A 13,288-nucleotide genomic window follows, 5' to 3' on the forward strand; every position below is an offset into this window, starting at 1 on the left:
ACCCCCAAGCACAGGAAACAAACATACCTAACATAAATACCCCAGAAAGTGAATGGGAAAATCGCCCCGCCGGTAGCGTAGTGGTTATCGCACCAGACCGGTATTCTGGAGGTCGTGGGTTCGGATCCCACCTGGCGGGCATTTTTTCTTCACTTTCTTTCTTTCTTTCCAAATTCTTAATCTGTTTCAATGATCTACCACATCCTCCCCTTTGCTTTCCGAGGTTTTCTCGACTGCCAACCCTTATTTCTATATATATATATATATATATATATATATATACAAAGCACATAATCATCGCTTTTAGCGATGTACCGCTTTTAACGAAGCCTCTTTCCCGTCCCGAGGACGTCGTTATAACGATGGTGAACTCCCGAGCACGTGGTGGGGTGCATTACCGTACATCCACCTTTCACCATGCATTTTCTTTTTTTCTTGTTTATTACACATAAACAATCCCATTTAAGGGTACCCTGCAACACTTTCCAACCATTTTTGAAATCTTAAATGCCTGCAGAACGGAGCACATCACTACATACAGTGTCTATATTTGCAGGCCGGAAAGTTCCTCAGCCAAAAATTACTGCTCTATGCCCATCAGATAAGTTAGAAGAAACTTGCTCAAAAGATTTTTCTCTCTCTTCCGGTCTTGGCGTTCTATAGACCGCTGGAATTACATCGTTACAGCGGTGCAGCGGCTATTGGCCGGATTTCCTTCAGTTGCAGCAATGAACGCATTCGGTAGCCACTTTTAAGAGAAGGCCTCAAAAGCAAAGCAGAAACAGATGGCGTATTTGCTGCGACGACCAAATCACCAGCCGCTCCGTGCTGGCTATAACTATAGCTTTACAAGTGCTTCCAGACGCGAAGGAAAGAGAGGAATCGTTTATCGGAAGTTTTGCAGAGTCCCTTAAGGGAGCTCACCGTATAACTCACCGCGTAACGCATGCCGTAAGAGGCGCACGCAGTACTTTGGCAAGTGCTTTCCGCGCAGCGAGCTCGATCTCGTCGGAAACCGCTCGCGACAACAAACCGAGGGTCCATTCCCTCCTGGCGTTGCCTGAAATCCTCCCTTCAAATCACTGGCTTGACCGCCAACGAGGAATCCTTTCTGCGTACCCCCATTACAACCGTTCTTAAACTTCATGCTCCGTTTCCATCGCATTACGGAATCGTTTACATAAACGATGTTTTGGTTCCCGAGATAGGCTAGGTTTTCGTGGATTGCTTAGTTATTTTGCCTGCTTGTTTTTTTCTTGTTCTTGGACGAGGGTGTTCTTGTTTTCTTTTTCTTCGCCCTAAATTTATGCAATTCGGTGACTATATATAATGCGTCTTTCCAAACAACCGTTCATTGCTATCCTTCTGTGTTGTTTGGCACCATTTACCGCTGTTGTAGAGACGAAAGGGTGGAATTGTAAATCAATTTTGTAATCGTCGACCATCGAAACAAAGCACAACCGCGTTTAATTTGAAAGAACCACATTTCAGGAACTCCCTTAGCTCCATTACAGCACCGAAAGACTTTTTTTTTTCAACTGAAAAAAGATGAGATAGAAGGCCTTTCAAATTTCGCGCTTCCAGACGTCAGCAATGGCGTAATAGGGAGACCACTAAAAACAGGGCTTTTTCTAGCTGTGTTAACTGCAGGTTAGAATTTAAGCGGCAAAGCCAGATAAAAGTTGAGGGACCACAACGATCGCACGGACGTAAATGTTTCTCGGCGGTGGCATATTGGTCGGCTACTGTCATGGCTATAGCTGCCAATCGCACAAATAAATTCCCAAGCAACCACGGGCGTCCGTGGAACGTCCGGGATACAGACGAACATCCATTGCCAAGTTTGGACGGCCACTGTACGTCATTGTTCGGATGTACGTTTTCGGACGTACAGTGCACATCCAGCAGCGGATGTACAAACTTACTACGAAGTATGAAATAATGGCGGAAATTGAAAAAAAAAAGCAGAAAAGCTACTGTGATTTTCAATTAAAACAGATTTTGTACATCAACGTTTTGTACACCAGATTTTGTACATCAATGTTTTGTACACCAGATTTTTTACATCTACATTTTGTACACTTGTATATTGCAAGCTTCACTCGTATATAACTATTAAGCCTGATTTTTTATCTTTTTTTTTGGAACACCTCACAGACTCTAACGATTATCTCTTTGGAGAAGGGTGTATAAGAATTGAGAACCGTTAACAAATCGTCTAGGGCAAGTTTACCGAGTTCGTGTATACTTGTCGGCCCAGTAGTGCGTTTGTGTGCGGTGGAGTATTCGGTGTAGGAACATAACTTCTCTATTATAAAACCGTCACCATTCTTTAAATTTTTACTGCACATCCAAAATACATCCAATTTCGGACGTCCGCATGGACGTACGGAAGTGTAAAATACGGACGTCCCACGGACGTACATGGTATGTCCATAAGCTCTGAAACGGACGTACTGCGGACGGCCGCTAAAGCTGGAATGGACGTACGCTGGATGGCCGACGAACGTCCGCTGGTTTCTTGGGTTCCTGTGACGTTACAAGGTTCCGGCAAGGAAGTGGCTGGTGTTTTGCCACATCTCCGTCTGTTTTCCTCAATATCTCGAATGATTGTTTGAAGTTGGCGTTAAATTGGTATGATTGTGATCGGGACAAAGCAGCGTTTGAAATGAACCAAGCTTGTATACTTTGTCCTCATGGCGTCCTTTGACCATCACAGCTCCTACGCAGACGATTTCGACCGAGGCACACCGAATGCGCTCATTGTTTACGCTGCGGAAGCTAATACAAAAGACGGATTAGGCGGCCCGCCACGAAACGTGCTTCTCCGCTAATGCCTAGGCTAATCCCTGGCGCGGCATTCGAACGTGCATGCATTCGTCCTTGCAGCTATAGAGCCTCGCACGCGTACCACCCATCGATCTCTCTTAGCGCCTGGTTTGAGAGCATGTTCTCCATTCCCACACGATCGTCGCTAATGGCGGAATAGGCTCTCTTAAGCCTAAATAACGCTCCATACTGTGCCAGACAATGAAGTAGGCACGACTTTCAAGGGCGAATGGGGTCGCGTTCGAGATTCCTGGTTGGGGAAATAGTTTTGAATTGGATATTATAAAATTGTCTATTGAGCGAAAAAACTGTGGTTGATTTCTCTGTCATATGAATCGCTAAAACGTGAAATGTGAAGTGAAAGTGAAAAAGTGAAGTGTGAAAGTGAAGTGTAGAAGTGAAATGTACGCAGCGAAATCTGCAGCTGAGCATGATTTGCGGGTCGGAGGCTGTCTTGTGGATGTGCTTGGCGAGCGACGTCCTGCTGGCGGGTCGCTTCGCCAAAGGTGTACTGGCGCGTCATTTTCACTGATATGACGTCAGTGAAATCTTGGTGTATCCCGCCACAAAGCACTTTCGTGTTAAAATATAAAACCGGAAAACGAACAACCCGAAGTATAATGTACTCGTTAGTACTAAAGGTTGCCTCCCCGCAAGAAGACCGTGTGTGCAGGTGTGCATCCTTTACAGGCCGCTTGCTTCGTTGTACTGGCGTCACTTCCGTGACGGATATGACGAAAGCAAAATCTTCGTGAATACCGGAATAAAACACTTTCGTGTTAAAAGTCGACTGTGACGTGAGAAGCCGACCTCTAAACCCACTAGACTGCGAGACATTTCGTAGCGCGTGCGTAGCATCAAGGCCGGCTGCACAGAAATTTCACCTCGGCCAAATTTGAAATAATGAAAAGAAATACCGCGAACGCCGCTTGTTGGAACGTTAGCCGTCGTTGACAATCCGGCCTCAAATTCAGCAATCGAACAGAAAAGTTTTTAGAATTTGTTCCTTCCTCCCTTTAGAATATATCCCTTTAGAATTTCTCCTTTTTAGGCGCAAGCTCCGCGATGCCGCGTTTTTTTTTTTTTTCAGTAAAGCCACGTGTGCGTACACGTTCGATCGGCACGTGATCCTTCGACAAAGTTACGGTATGATAAATTTGTGCAAGAGACGACGTGTACGTATGCTACACCTCGTAAAAACAAGGCGTATGATTGCTCGAAAACTTACCTTTACAAGCCCACCATCTCCTCGTGCAGTTAGCACTATCGATTTCACACAGCACCTGTGGTGCGATGAGGAGGAGAGTCAAGTTCTTCCCTTTTCTTCTTTACGTTCGCCTTGCTGGTTGAGCGGCAGATGGATGCCGCTGACATGGGGAATGAAGACGAACTCGTTATCTGCTGGCACCTTGAGGATCAGACAACCACGATATCTGAGAGAAGAGAGTGTTTAATGCGTCTCCTGCTCTATTTAGAGTGTATTTACAAGAGGTTATATAGGCTTTCTAAACACAAAGGATTCCCTGCAGTCCAATCAAAGAACAGCACTTTCCCTTTCGTGAACTTCCCATTGGCTGCAGACGAAATATCCGGCCCTTGTTCCTTCCGGCCAATTATCCGATGCACAACCGCCTCTCTCAAGGCGATCATTCGTCGCTTGCGGTCTTGCACGGTCCTTGCCTCATTCTTCGTAATTCACAGGGTCACCTCCACTGCAATGGATCCTCCGAAATGTGGTGCGCTTTTCCATTGCGGTGCAAACATCACGCCACCATAACACCACCTGCGAAGGCATCATAACACACACGTGCGTGCGCTGCCATTGTCGGCCACGTAGCCCGCGCGATCCGCTAGGGATATCGTATGTCCACGGCCGCTCGCACGAATTCCTCGCAGAGCGAAAACACTTCATTTGATGCCAGGTTCAGCGTGGTTCGGCTCTGATGTCCGCCTCGTGGTCGCCGCCGCTTGGTCGAGCAGGGTGCAATGTAGAGGCAATGATGAAACCGCACATTCTTCAAGTGGTTGCGGATGTTGTCGAACCCAACAAGGAGGAAAACACTTTATTTCATCCGTTGTAAGTGCAGTCACTCCGGACCAGTGAAAAAAAAAAAAAAAAATCGGACAGAAGGTGTCGATGTGATGCTATTACCATTACCCCGGTAGTAACGTGACTGACAAACTGCATCCCTCTCCGCTCTCTTCGGCGTAAAGATAAAATAGCCCTTCTGTCTTCCACCTCGCACACATCTTTCCTTGGTGTGAAGCTCAAATTAACACCGTATTGAGGGAAAACATGTGACCCGCCGGGGTGGCTCAGTGTTGTGCTGCTGAGCACGAGGTCGCTGGTTCGATTCCCGCCCGCGGCGGCCGCTTTTCTGGTGGAGGCGAAAAGCAAAAACGCCCACGCGTACGAGATTTCGGCGCACGTTAAAGATCCCCAGGTGGTCAAAAACAATCCGGAGCCCTCCACTACGGCGCGCCTCATCACCCGCGTTGCGTCGGCGCGTTAAACCCCACAATCAGCAACAATCAGGGAAAACATGTTACTAACGGACACAAACTGAAGCAGCCCACAATGATAATTATGATAGCATTAAAAAGGAGTGGATTTCTTACGTTTAACTTGCATAAATATCCTTTGTTCACTGCGCATAAGTGCAATATGTGGCTGTCGCGGCAAGGGTTAGCGGTTAGAGAGAGAGAGAGAAAGTAAATCGTGTTTTCAGTCTGCTAAGATTTATTTGCCGTGCGGGCGCACTGCAGTAGCCCGCAACAGAGGTGTTGCAGTAGGACGTTAATTCACGCTTCATCTACTGCAAACTGCTTTGGTAACAGAGCAATGGTCGTACTATTTAAACTGTTTTTGCTTACACAAGCGTGCAGTGTGTAATAACGACGACGTTTTTGTTCCGTGCCCAGGTAAGCGTGCCCTGCCCGGTGCATCCTCCAGGCCGACGAAAATCGAGCAGCCGGCGGCTGTTCGGCGTGCGCTGCCACCTGCACCGATTCTACGCCGACTGCCCCGAGGGCTCGCACCCGCACCGCGGTTCCGGCTCTGGCTACGGCTATGGCCGCGGCGGCGCGTCCCGACGCAATGCGGCACGGCGCGCCGCCCGCGTCGCCTGGACCGTCGCCGTCTGTATAAGCTCGCTGCTCTTCTTCGTCGGAGCGGTGGTGTTAGCCATGGGCTACGTGTTGCCGATAGGCTTCGTGATGAGACGACCGCGTCCGTGGCGAATGGCGGGCCTCTTGATGTTCTGCAGCGGCGGCTCGCTCCTGGCGTCTTCGCTGATGCTGGCGGCGCTGTGTCCGCGCTGGCACGACGACGAGCCGTACGCACCCGTCTTGGGCGACACGCCGAGGGGACCGCAGGGGGAGGACGAAGACGACCTGAGGGTGCCGGTCACCGAGAAGATCACCGCCGTGCAGCCGCTCACGGACTGAATTGGGCAGAACGTGAGACTCGTTACGGGCGCCGCAGGTCATGCTGTGTCGCGCCATAGTGGCGGCTCCATTACAGGCGGCGGCGTCAGTAAGTTAGCGGGCCGCAGGCGACGTCTAGTTCCTGGGCTGCACATGGTGCCGAGAGAGAAGGGGGCTATCGCCAGCTACGGGAACTAGTCTCTTGCTCTATATGGGAAACGTGTCTGACAGCAGCAGTGCTATCTGCTAGTGAGGGTAATACAGCCTCGCAGAAGTGGGGAATTTGGACAGCTTACAAGAAGTGAAAATGGAGCCACACCTGAAATATTTAATATAGGAACTCCTGACAGCACGGTGGACTCAGGTTCGCAGCAAAGCACGTAGACTGTGCATATGGACTTGACAGTCTGTTCGGCTCGATGACATAGGTGGACGGCTGGTAGAGGGTTAGAGAACGTTGGGGCCTATAGAGCCTTTATTTGGAGAGACTGTTGGAGCCGAGCTGCTGGCTAGAAAATTAGGTGCAGGAAATACAATGGTTCTCAAGATGATGGCAATCTTCGCGAACTGATAAACAAGAAGCAAAGATTTATCTGTAAGAAACAAACTGTCACTACATTTTCGCAGTGTTTACATGCGACAATGCGTTCGTAAGGCTGTTCTAACGGCTAAAAAGAGATGTCGCACGTGGTTTCAGGTGCCAGAACGTGTCAAGTACCCAAGTTTGCCGACATTGTTACTTTGAAGCACTCCTTAGGAAAGCAGAACAGTTAAGACGTTGAAACAGAAGGCAGCCTCGTCGCGTAGCCATGTCCCTTTCTGCATGTTCTAAATAGTTCTAAACTGTTACGGTTAGTCAGAAAAGTGGCATGTCTGAACATGAATCTGTTCGTTTGACAACAAAGTCAAACCCAGTCCGGCGGACTGGGTGCCTGCATGTTCTGTTTTCTGGAATGACCCAACTCGAACCCTTGCTTTTGTACGCATCGTACACACACATAACAGTTGATAACGCTAATTAGATTGGCACGCTCCTCACGTAAGAAGTATGCACACGCTTACATTTACACCGCAACGCCTGCATCCCAATTTACGGTCATACATTTGAAACTGCGTGCAATCAAGGAAAACTGCAAACCGCCAAAAATGTTTTACTGTGGCGTCGAAGTTAAAGAATATGATCTGTCTCCGCCGTGGGCACTATTACCCAAAGCCATTGCCACGACATGTGGTTGGGAACCCAACCCCATTTAAAGTGTATTTCAAATGTGGCAGTCAAGAACCCTGGCGAAGGAGGGGGAGCTTGTGCGCAACGTTGAAAACCGCCCTCGATGTTCGTGATAACGCTACGTCCGACGGTCCGGCGTTTGAAGCGAGTGGCTCGCTTCTTACACAGGCAGCCGATTCCAAAGTCGTGAAGGCGGCGTTGATGAACATTCGGAAACCTGACGCTTGGTGTGACCTTGGTGTACCATTGGTGTGCCCTTGGTGGCCTTCCTCCGGCAGGGGACAAACGGGCTTCTGCTGCTAAAAATGATGATGATGATGATAATGATGATGACGATCATCGTTGTGCCCTGTACAAGAGCTCATCCGCTGAAATTCTTCTTGAAGGCGAGGCCTTCTTCAGGAGCTTGACGGCCCAAATTCTTGGGTGTTGTATGTAGATATGAAAGCAACCGTCGTTTCTGAGTACTATAAGGACACGATGTACGTGAAACCATTGCGTTTTTTCCCCTCTCTTTTTTACGTGCTGTTTGTACGCGTGTAGTGTTGTCAGCGCTGAATGTACGCACAGATGTCGGAAGCGAAAAAAAAAAAAGAGAAATACTTGTCTGTGAAGTGTTAAAAACATTGTTATATATTGAGTGTGTTGGTTGATGTGTTATAACTGTACGTTGTCATGAATATGATGTGTACGCTAGCAAAACAAAACAAAAAAAACATGCCTATGGAGTGTTCAAATCCTTGTTGTACGTTGAGTGTGTTGGTGGATGTATAGAACTGTTGTTATGCCTGTGACGTGATCTATGTATAACACTCAATTTCTAAACTAATCCCGAAAATGTGTTAGGACTAGAGTTTTATGAGCTTGCCTGCAGACTGTTGAAGCTCCACAGAACGATACAGCACGAGTTCACAACCCTGAAGTCATGAGCGCTGTTTGAACCCTGCTCGGCGCCCTTATAGTTAAAGTTAAATGACAAAACAAAATTGTCTACAAACGTTTAACCTTTGCCACAGACCTCGTTGTTTCGCAGTAGTAGAATGTAATGTTTCTGTTGAATGTGGAACGTTTTGGAACGTGGAACGAAGAACACGTGGGACGTTTTGTTACGTGCGCCAGAATGTTTTTCCAGTGAAAAGTAAGATGAGATCAAACGCCTTCAAAGCATTTTATTTCTGCGGGGGCATTAGGGATATGCCGGCCAGCCAGCAATTCTGGACACGCCAACGTTGAGGCATATGAGCGTTGTGCAATTAGGTGACGACTCCAACAAAACTGCGTAAATCTCGGGCATTCTGTTGATCATCATATCTTATTCGACCAATGACATTCGCGTCTCTTGTAACGCTCCCTGTCCACATTTAGTGTTACAACGCTCCTATAGGGATAACATGTGTTGTACAAAAAAGTCTGATAAAAAAAAAATCCACTTGACTCCCAAAATGCCCTCGAAGCACGCGTACCAAACGAACCACTTGTAAAAATTGTTGTAGGGGGTGTGTTGCACTTGTTTGTGAACTCATTCTTCGAACAAACAAAAGAAAAAAATTGTGCGGGCGCCCTAAAGGAAACGCCTTTCGTACACTCAAGACTTTTCTACAAGGAGCGTTTAACGTTACATCTGCGATGAACCGAACGTCGCCTTTCCGCCGCCGTAACACGGCTGTTCTAGTGTGGTCTGTAACATCAGTTTCGTATACATCCACAACTCGAGCTGCCCACACAGAGTGTGGCTGCGAAAAAAAATTTAGAAAACAACCAAATCAATGAGAAAATGTCCATTCTGAAATTTAATCTCAACTACAATCGTCCTGCATTTTTTGTTACAGTTGCTTGCGGAAGTGCTCATTTCGCAATGTATCGCAAACCTCGCGATACATTGTAGAAGGCTCCGGAACGATCGTTAATAGCGATCTCTAATGGAAAGGCCCTAATTAGTCGGCCCCTGGCACGTACAGTCGCACCCCCGCACATATCCTGAAATGTTAATACGCTAATGGTGCACCCTTCCCCCGCCCCACCAAACAGTCGGAACAATGGCAGGAAGACACGGAGGAGGTGAATGAGGTGTGGCATTAGGCGTATTTAATTCATGGGCAGACCACCACTGCCCGCGTTCTGGTATACATTGATATAGACTAATAGCCGACCTTTATCATTGTGGACTGACGACCTAAGGTAGTAAGATGGTGGAGATGGGGGAAGGGGGGCGGAAGAGGCTTGGGGCGGGGGGCGTATTAGTTTTATTCTTTTTACACGTATATGGCAGGGTGTGTTTGACACCCTGGCTCCATTTAATCCCACACTTCCCGCTATACATTCGCGCTTGATGGTGGCCAGCTTGAGAAAACAAAACAAAAATATGGCCTTCATCCCCCGCTAATCACAGATGTGAAAACAAGGAAGACACCATACATTTGTGCGATGATATAACTTAAGTTCATGTTATTTTTTTGATGCGGCCCCAGGTGAAAATGATAATTTTTCTAGCTGGATTATTAAACCGTAATTTTCTTCTAGCTAGAAATTGGCAGAATTTCTGGAATCCAGTTTTAGTTCATTTCTATCAGGATTGAGATTTTGTTCCGGCTGGCAGGTACTACTTCCAGCTAGCATTTGTCAGTCCAGCTGGAAGGAAAAAAAAAAAAAAAACCCCGCAAGCTGAAAATAATCGTCTCCAGCTGGACTATGAATTTTCCTAGTTAGAAGCTTTCACTTCCAGCTAGAATGTATAAATCTAGTCAGAAATGAAAGTGGAAATTATAATTTCTTGCTAGAAATGCTCTTTCCATTTTCACGGGGGGCGCGCAATTGAATTTGCCCTCACTTTTATTGGCTGCACATTGCGCGCATATGGTCCTCTTTGTCTCTCGCCCACGTTGTCAGCCCTCTGTAAAAATATTTGATTTTGCTCAGGGATGATCTTTATGACGGCGTAGTCTTATGCCGGCTAATTTTAGCAGCAGCTTCGGTGATGACCACAAGACCGTAAATTGGCACAAAATTTGAATGTAGGTCTTGTCATTTCGATAGCGTTAGTCCTGTGCGATGCGGGGCACGCCACACGTGCGTTTTCTAGTCCTAGCACTTGTTATTGTTAGCAGGGCAGCACTAAAGCGTTAGTATACCAAACTGTACAGTAAACTCCTGCACTGAGGCCCTAACGGCAAGTTAGCCTTTTTGTGAACATGGACTTTTCGTGGACTTTTCCTTTGGCACGTATTTTTCTAAAGGGAGCTAAGCTTGATAGGCTTTTTGTTTACGTCGTGCGTCGCACACGTTTCTCACGGGCGAAAAAGGAGATAGCAAGAAGCCGACGAGAACAGGTGCAACTTGTGTAATAAAAACGTGGTGCTGGTTTCGAGATCCCTGTCTCCGTCTCATTGTACTCGAGCAAGCGAATGCGCTTGCTGCCACCTGCTTTCCAAGTCGAGCGACAGCTGTTCAAGATGCCCAAACCAGCGACAAAAAATGCATGGGTACGTCCGGTCCCTACGCAAACGCGTAAGTGGACGTGCAGCCGTAGATATATAACTACTGCTGTGGTGACATCATCAGGTATGCCTGCCGCTTTGTCTGGCCCTTTCTTTCTTGGTTTAAAGGGACCATGAAGACAAAATACAAGTTTGTTCAGCTTGAGAGAACTACAACGCCATTCCAGCCATGAAAGACGCTGTTTCTAACACCGAAAAAAAAAAAAAGTGAGTGGTGGGGGGGATGTCGAAAAACTGTCGGATTTCGTGCTAGAGTGACGTATTCTAGGCAAGAGTGACACAAAGCCAACACTTAAAAGTGTATAGTTATAGGCGCGCCAATTAACTGCATGTTAGCATACCACCAAACCGAGAGACCCCACTCAATGAGAGTCATGTTTCTTGGTGGTGCCTTAAAAATTAGCGGCCAAATCGCACAAAACAAGATTCTGTGGCGTCATAGAGAAATCGCCGGAAGTGACCAGAGGGGGGGAGTCGCCCCTGATTTGTATGTAGCCTTCAATATCTCTATTATATGAAGTTTGCGATAGAATTGGTATCACTTTTATTAAGAGAAAGCAGTCGTTTTAATGAATGAAACTTGTACTTTGCCTTCACGGCCTCTTTGCCGAGCCCTTAATTTTCTCTGGGTTCCGTGAACACCGGTGGACATATTTTCGCTGCCACTCGCGCTGCAAACGCCGCTGACGCTCGTTGAATGTGCGCTCGAGATCTGCTGGGAAGCCGAACGCACGACCAGCAGTCGCGGGCCCATATCGATGTGGTAAAACAAAACCTTGGCCACCATCGCCGCCCAGAAAGTTAGTCGCTGTGCCAAGGAGGCTTATCTCTATGAAGGAGACCATCTAGGAAGCGCGCACTAAGGCCCTAGGGACCTTGGCGCGCACTAGAGTTCCTGTATATAGCTCCCCTAGGGGAGCAGAGTTGCGCGTCCCTCCGCCATCTTGCGTTCCAGGTCATGCGGGAAAGCCACCCTTCTTGTGTGAAAAAGCTGCCGCCGGGCCGCCGCGGCAGCGGCAGCGGCGAGGAGGAGTGGCGAGGAGCGGCCGGGCAAAAAAATTCCCGCGCCTTCCCGCGAGGGGAACACGAGTAAATGCAGAGCATTGGGGCCTCAATACTGATTGAAGGCAGTGTTGCTTCCATCGCTTCTTCCGTGATGCTGGAGTAGCAGACACGAGTAAACGTGGGGGCGAGCGTCAACCAAGGAAGGAAGGAGCAACGCAGTGACTGAAACACGAGCGACCGCTAGCCGTATATATTTGCAGCGCGCGCAGTAGAGGGAGAGCAGTACAGGGGGGGAGAGCGCGCATGCGCAAGCAGCGCGCGCCCTTCCACGCCCCACCGCGCTGCTATCACGCACCTGTTACGCCGAGACCGCGACGGAGCGAACGGGCTGACTACGACGCATGCGCGCGCCAGCTGCTGTTCAGAGAGAGGAGGGAAGGAGAGGCGCACCTGCTGCGGACGCGGAACTGTTGACACCGTCCGACGCAGGAACAGGCGAGGCTAAGAAATGCTCTGCATTTAAAACTGGCGCACGATATTGGACCGCTTATCAGATGAGCGTCCGCCGCTGCCGCCGCTTCCACAACCGCCGATGCCAGTTGAGTAGTACCAGAGTCCTTCAGAGTCCTTCAATGTTTAGGACTCTGGTAGTACTGACTGTGCGCAGCACTGAAAGCGGGCTTTCTGACGAACTGGAACCCGCGGCATGTGGCAATCAGACGCGCAACTCTTGCGCTACGTGATACACAGGAACTCTGGCGCGCACACTGTCGGTGCGCCAACAGCGGCGGTTTCCGGTGAAATCCCCTCGCCTTCATTCTGGCGCCGGCGGCAACAATTTACTCAACGGCGTGAGCTCAGCGCGCGGAAGAATTCATACAAATTAAATAGAAAGAGCTTAGGGCCTCCATCAAGACCGTTTTTATTGCACCTGGGTATTGTCTTTCCATCAATGCATTTGTGTTCAGAGGTGAATCCGACTTCACGGAGATCGATGCGAGCATGGTCATTGTAAGCTGGCTTTCTCACATAATGCCCTGCCCACAGGAGCTTGGCCATGTACGCGGCTAGTGTGGTTACATCTCCACTTCATACTCTTTTCTACTGTCGCGGCCTCTCTCCCGAGTCGTGTATACTCCTATACCCGGGCACAACTTAAGAACGGAAAAAGGGGAAACCAGCGAGCAGAACGCAGGACGAGAAGAGGAGGCACACACAAAACACCGCTGAACGGCAACGGAAGTTTCCGCTATGCCTCATCACTGCACCCGGATGTTACTCCGCGCGGCGCAAGTAATATTTTGAA

The 13,288-nt window shown here is 48.4% G+C and overlaps 1 protein-coding gene across 1 annotated transcript in view; it reads left to right on the top strand.

The window, feature by feature from the left end:
* LOC144158746 (uncharacterized) overlaps positions 1-10,849 on the top strand; it is a 23,412-nt gene extending 12,563 nt beyond the window's left edge. Inside the window, exon 3 of the mRNA XM_077689837.1 lies at positions 5,752-10,849. Within this exon, the coding sequence (XP_077545963.1) occupies positions 5,752-6,276 (525 nt within the window). The 3' untranslated portion in view covers positions 6,277-10,849. The remainder of the gene's footprint in view (positions 1-5,751) is intronic.
* Positions 10,850-13,288: the final 2,439 nt, after the last annotated feature.

This window comes from Haemaphysalis longicornis, unplaced genomic scaffold (assembly GCF_048455015.1).
Source record: "Haemaphysalis longicornis isolate Haplotype H1 unplaced genomic scaffold, Haemaphysalis longicornis Haplotype H1 scaffold_10, whole genome shotgun sequence".
Taxonomy (NCBI): Eukaryota; Metazoa; Arthropoda; class Arachnida; order Ixodida; family Ixodidae; genus Haemaphysalis; species Haemaphysalis longicornis.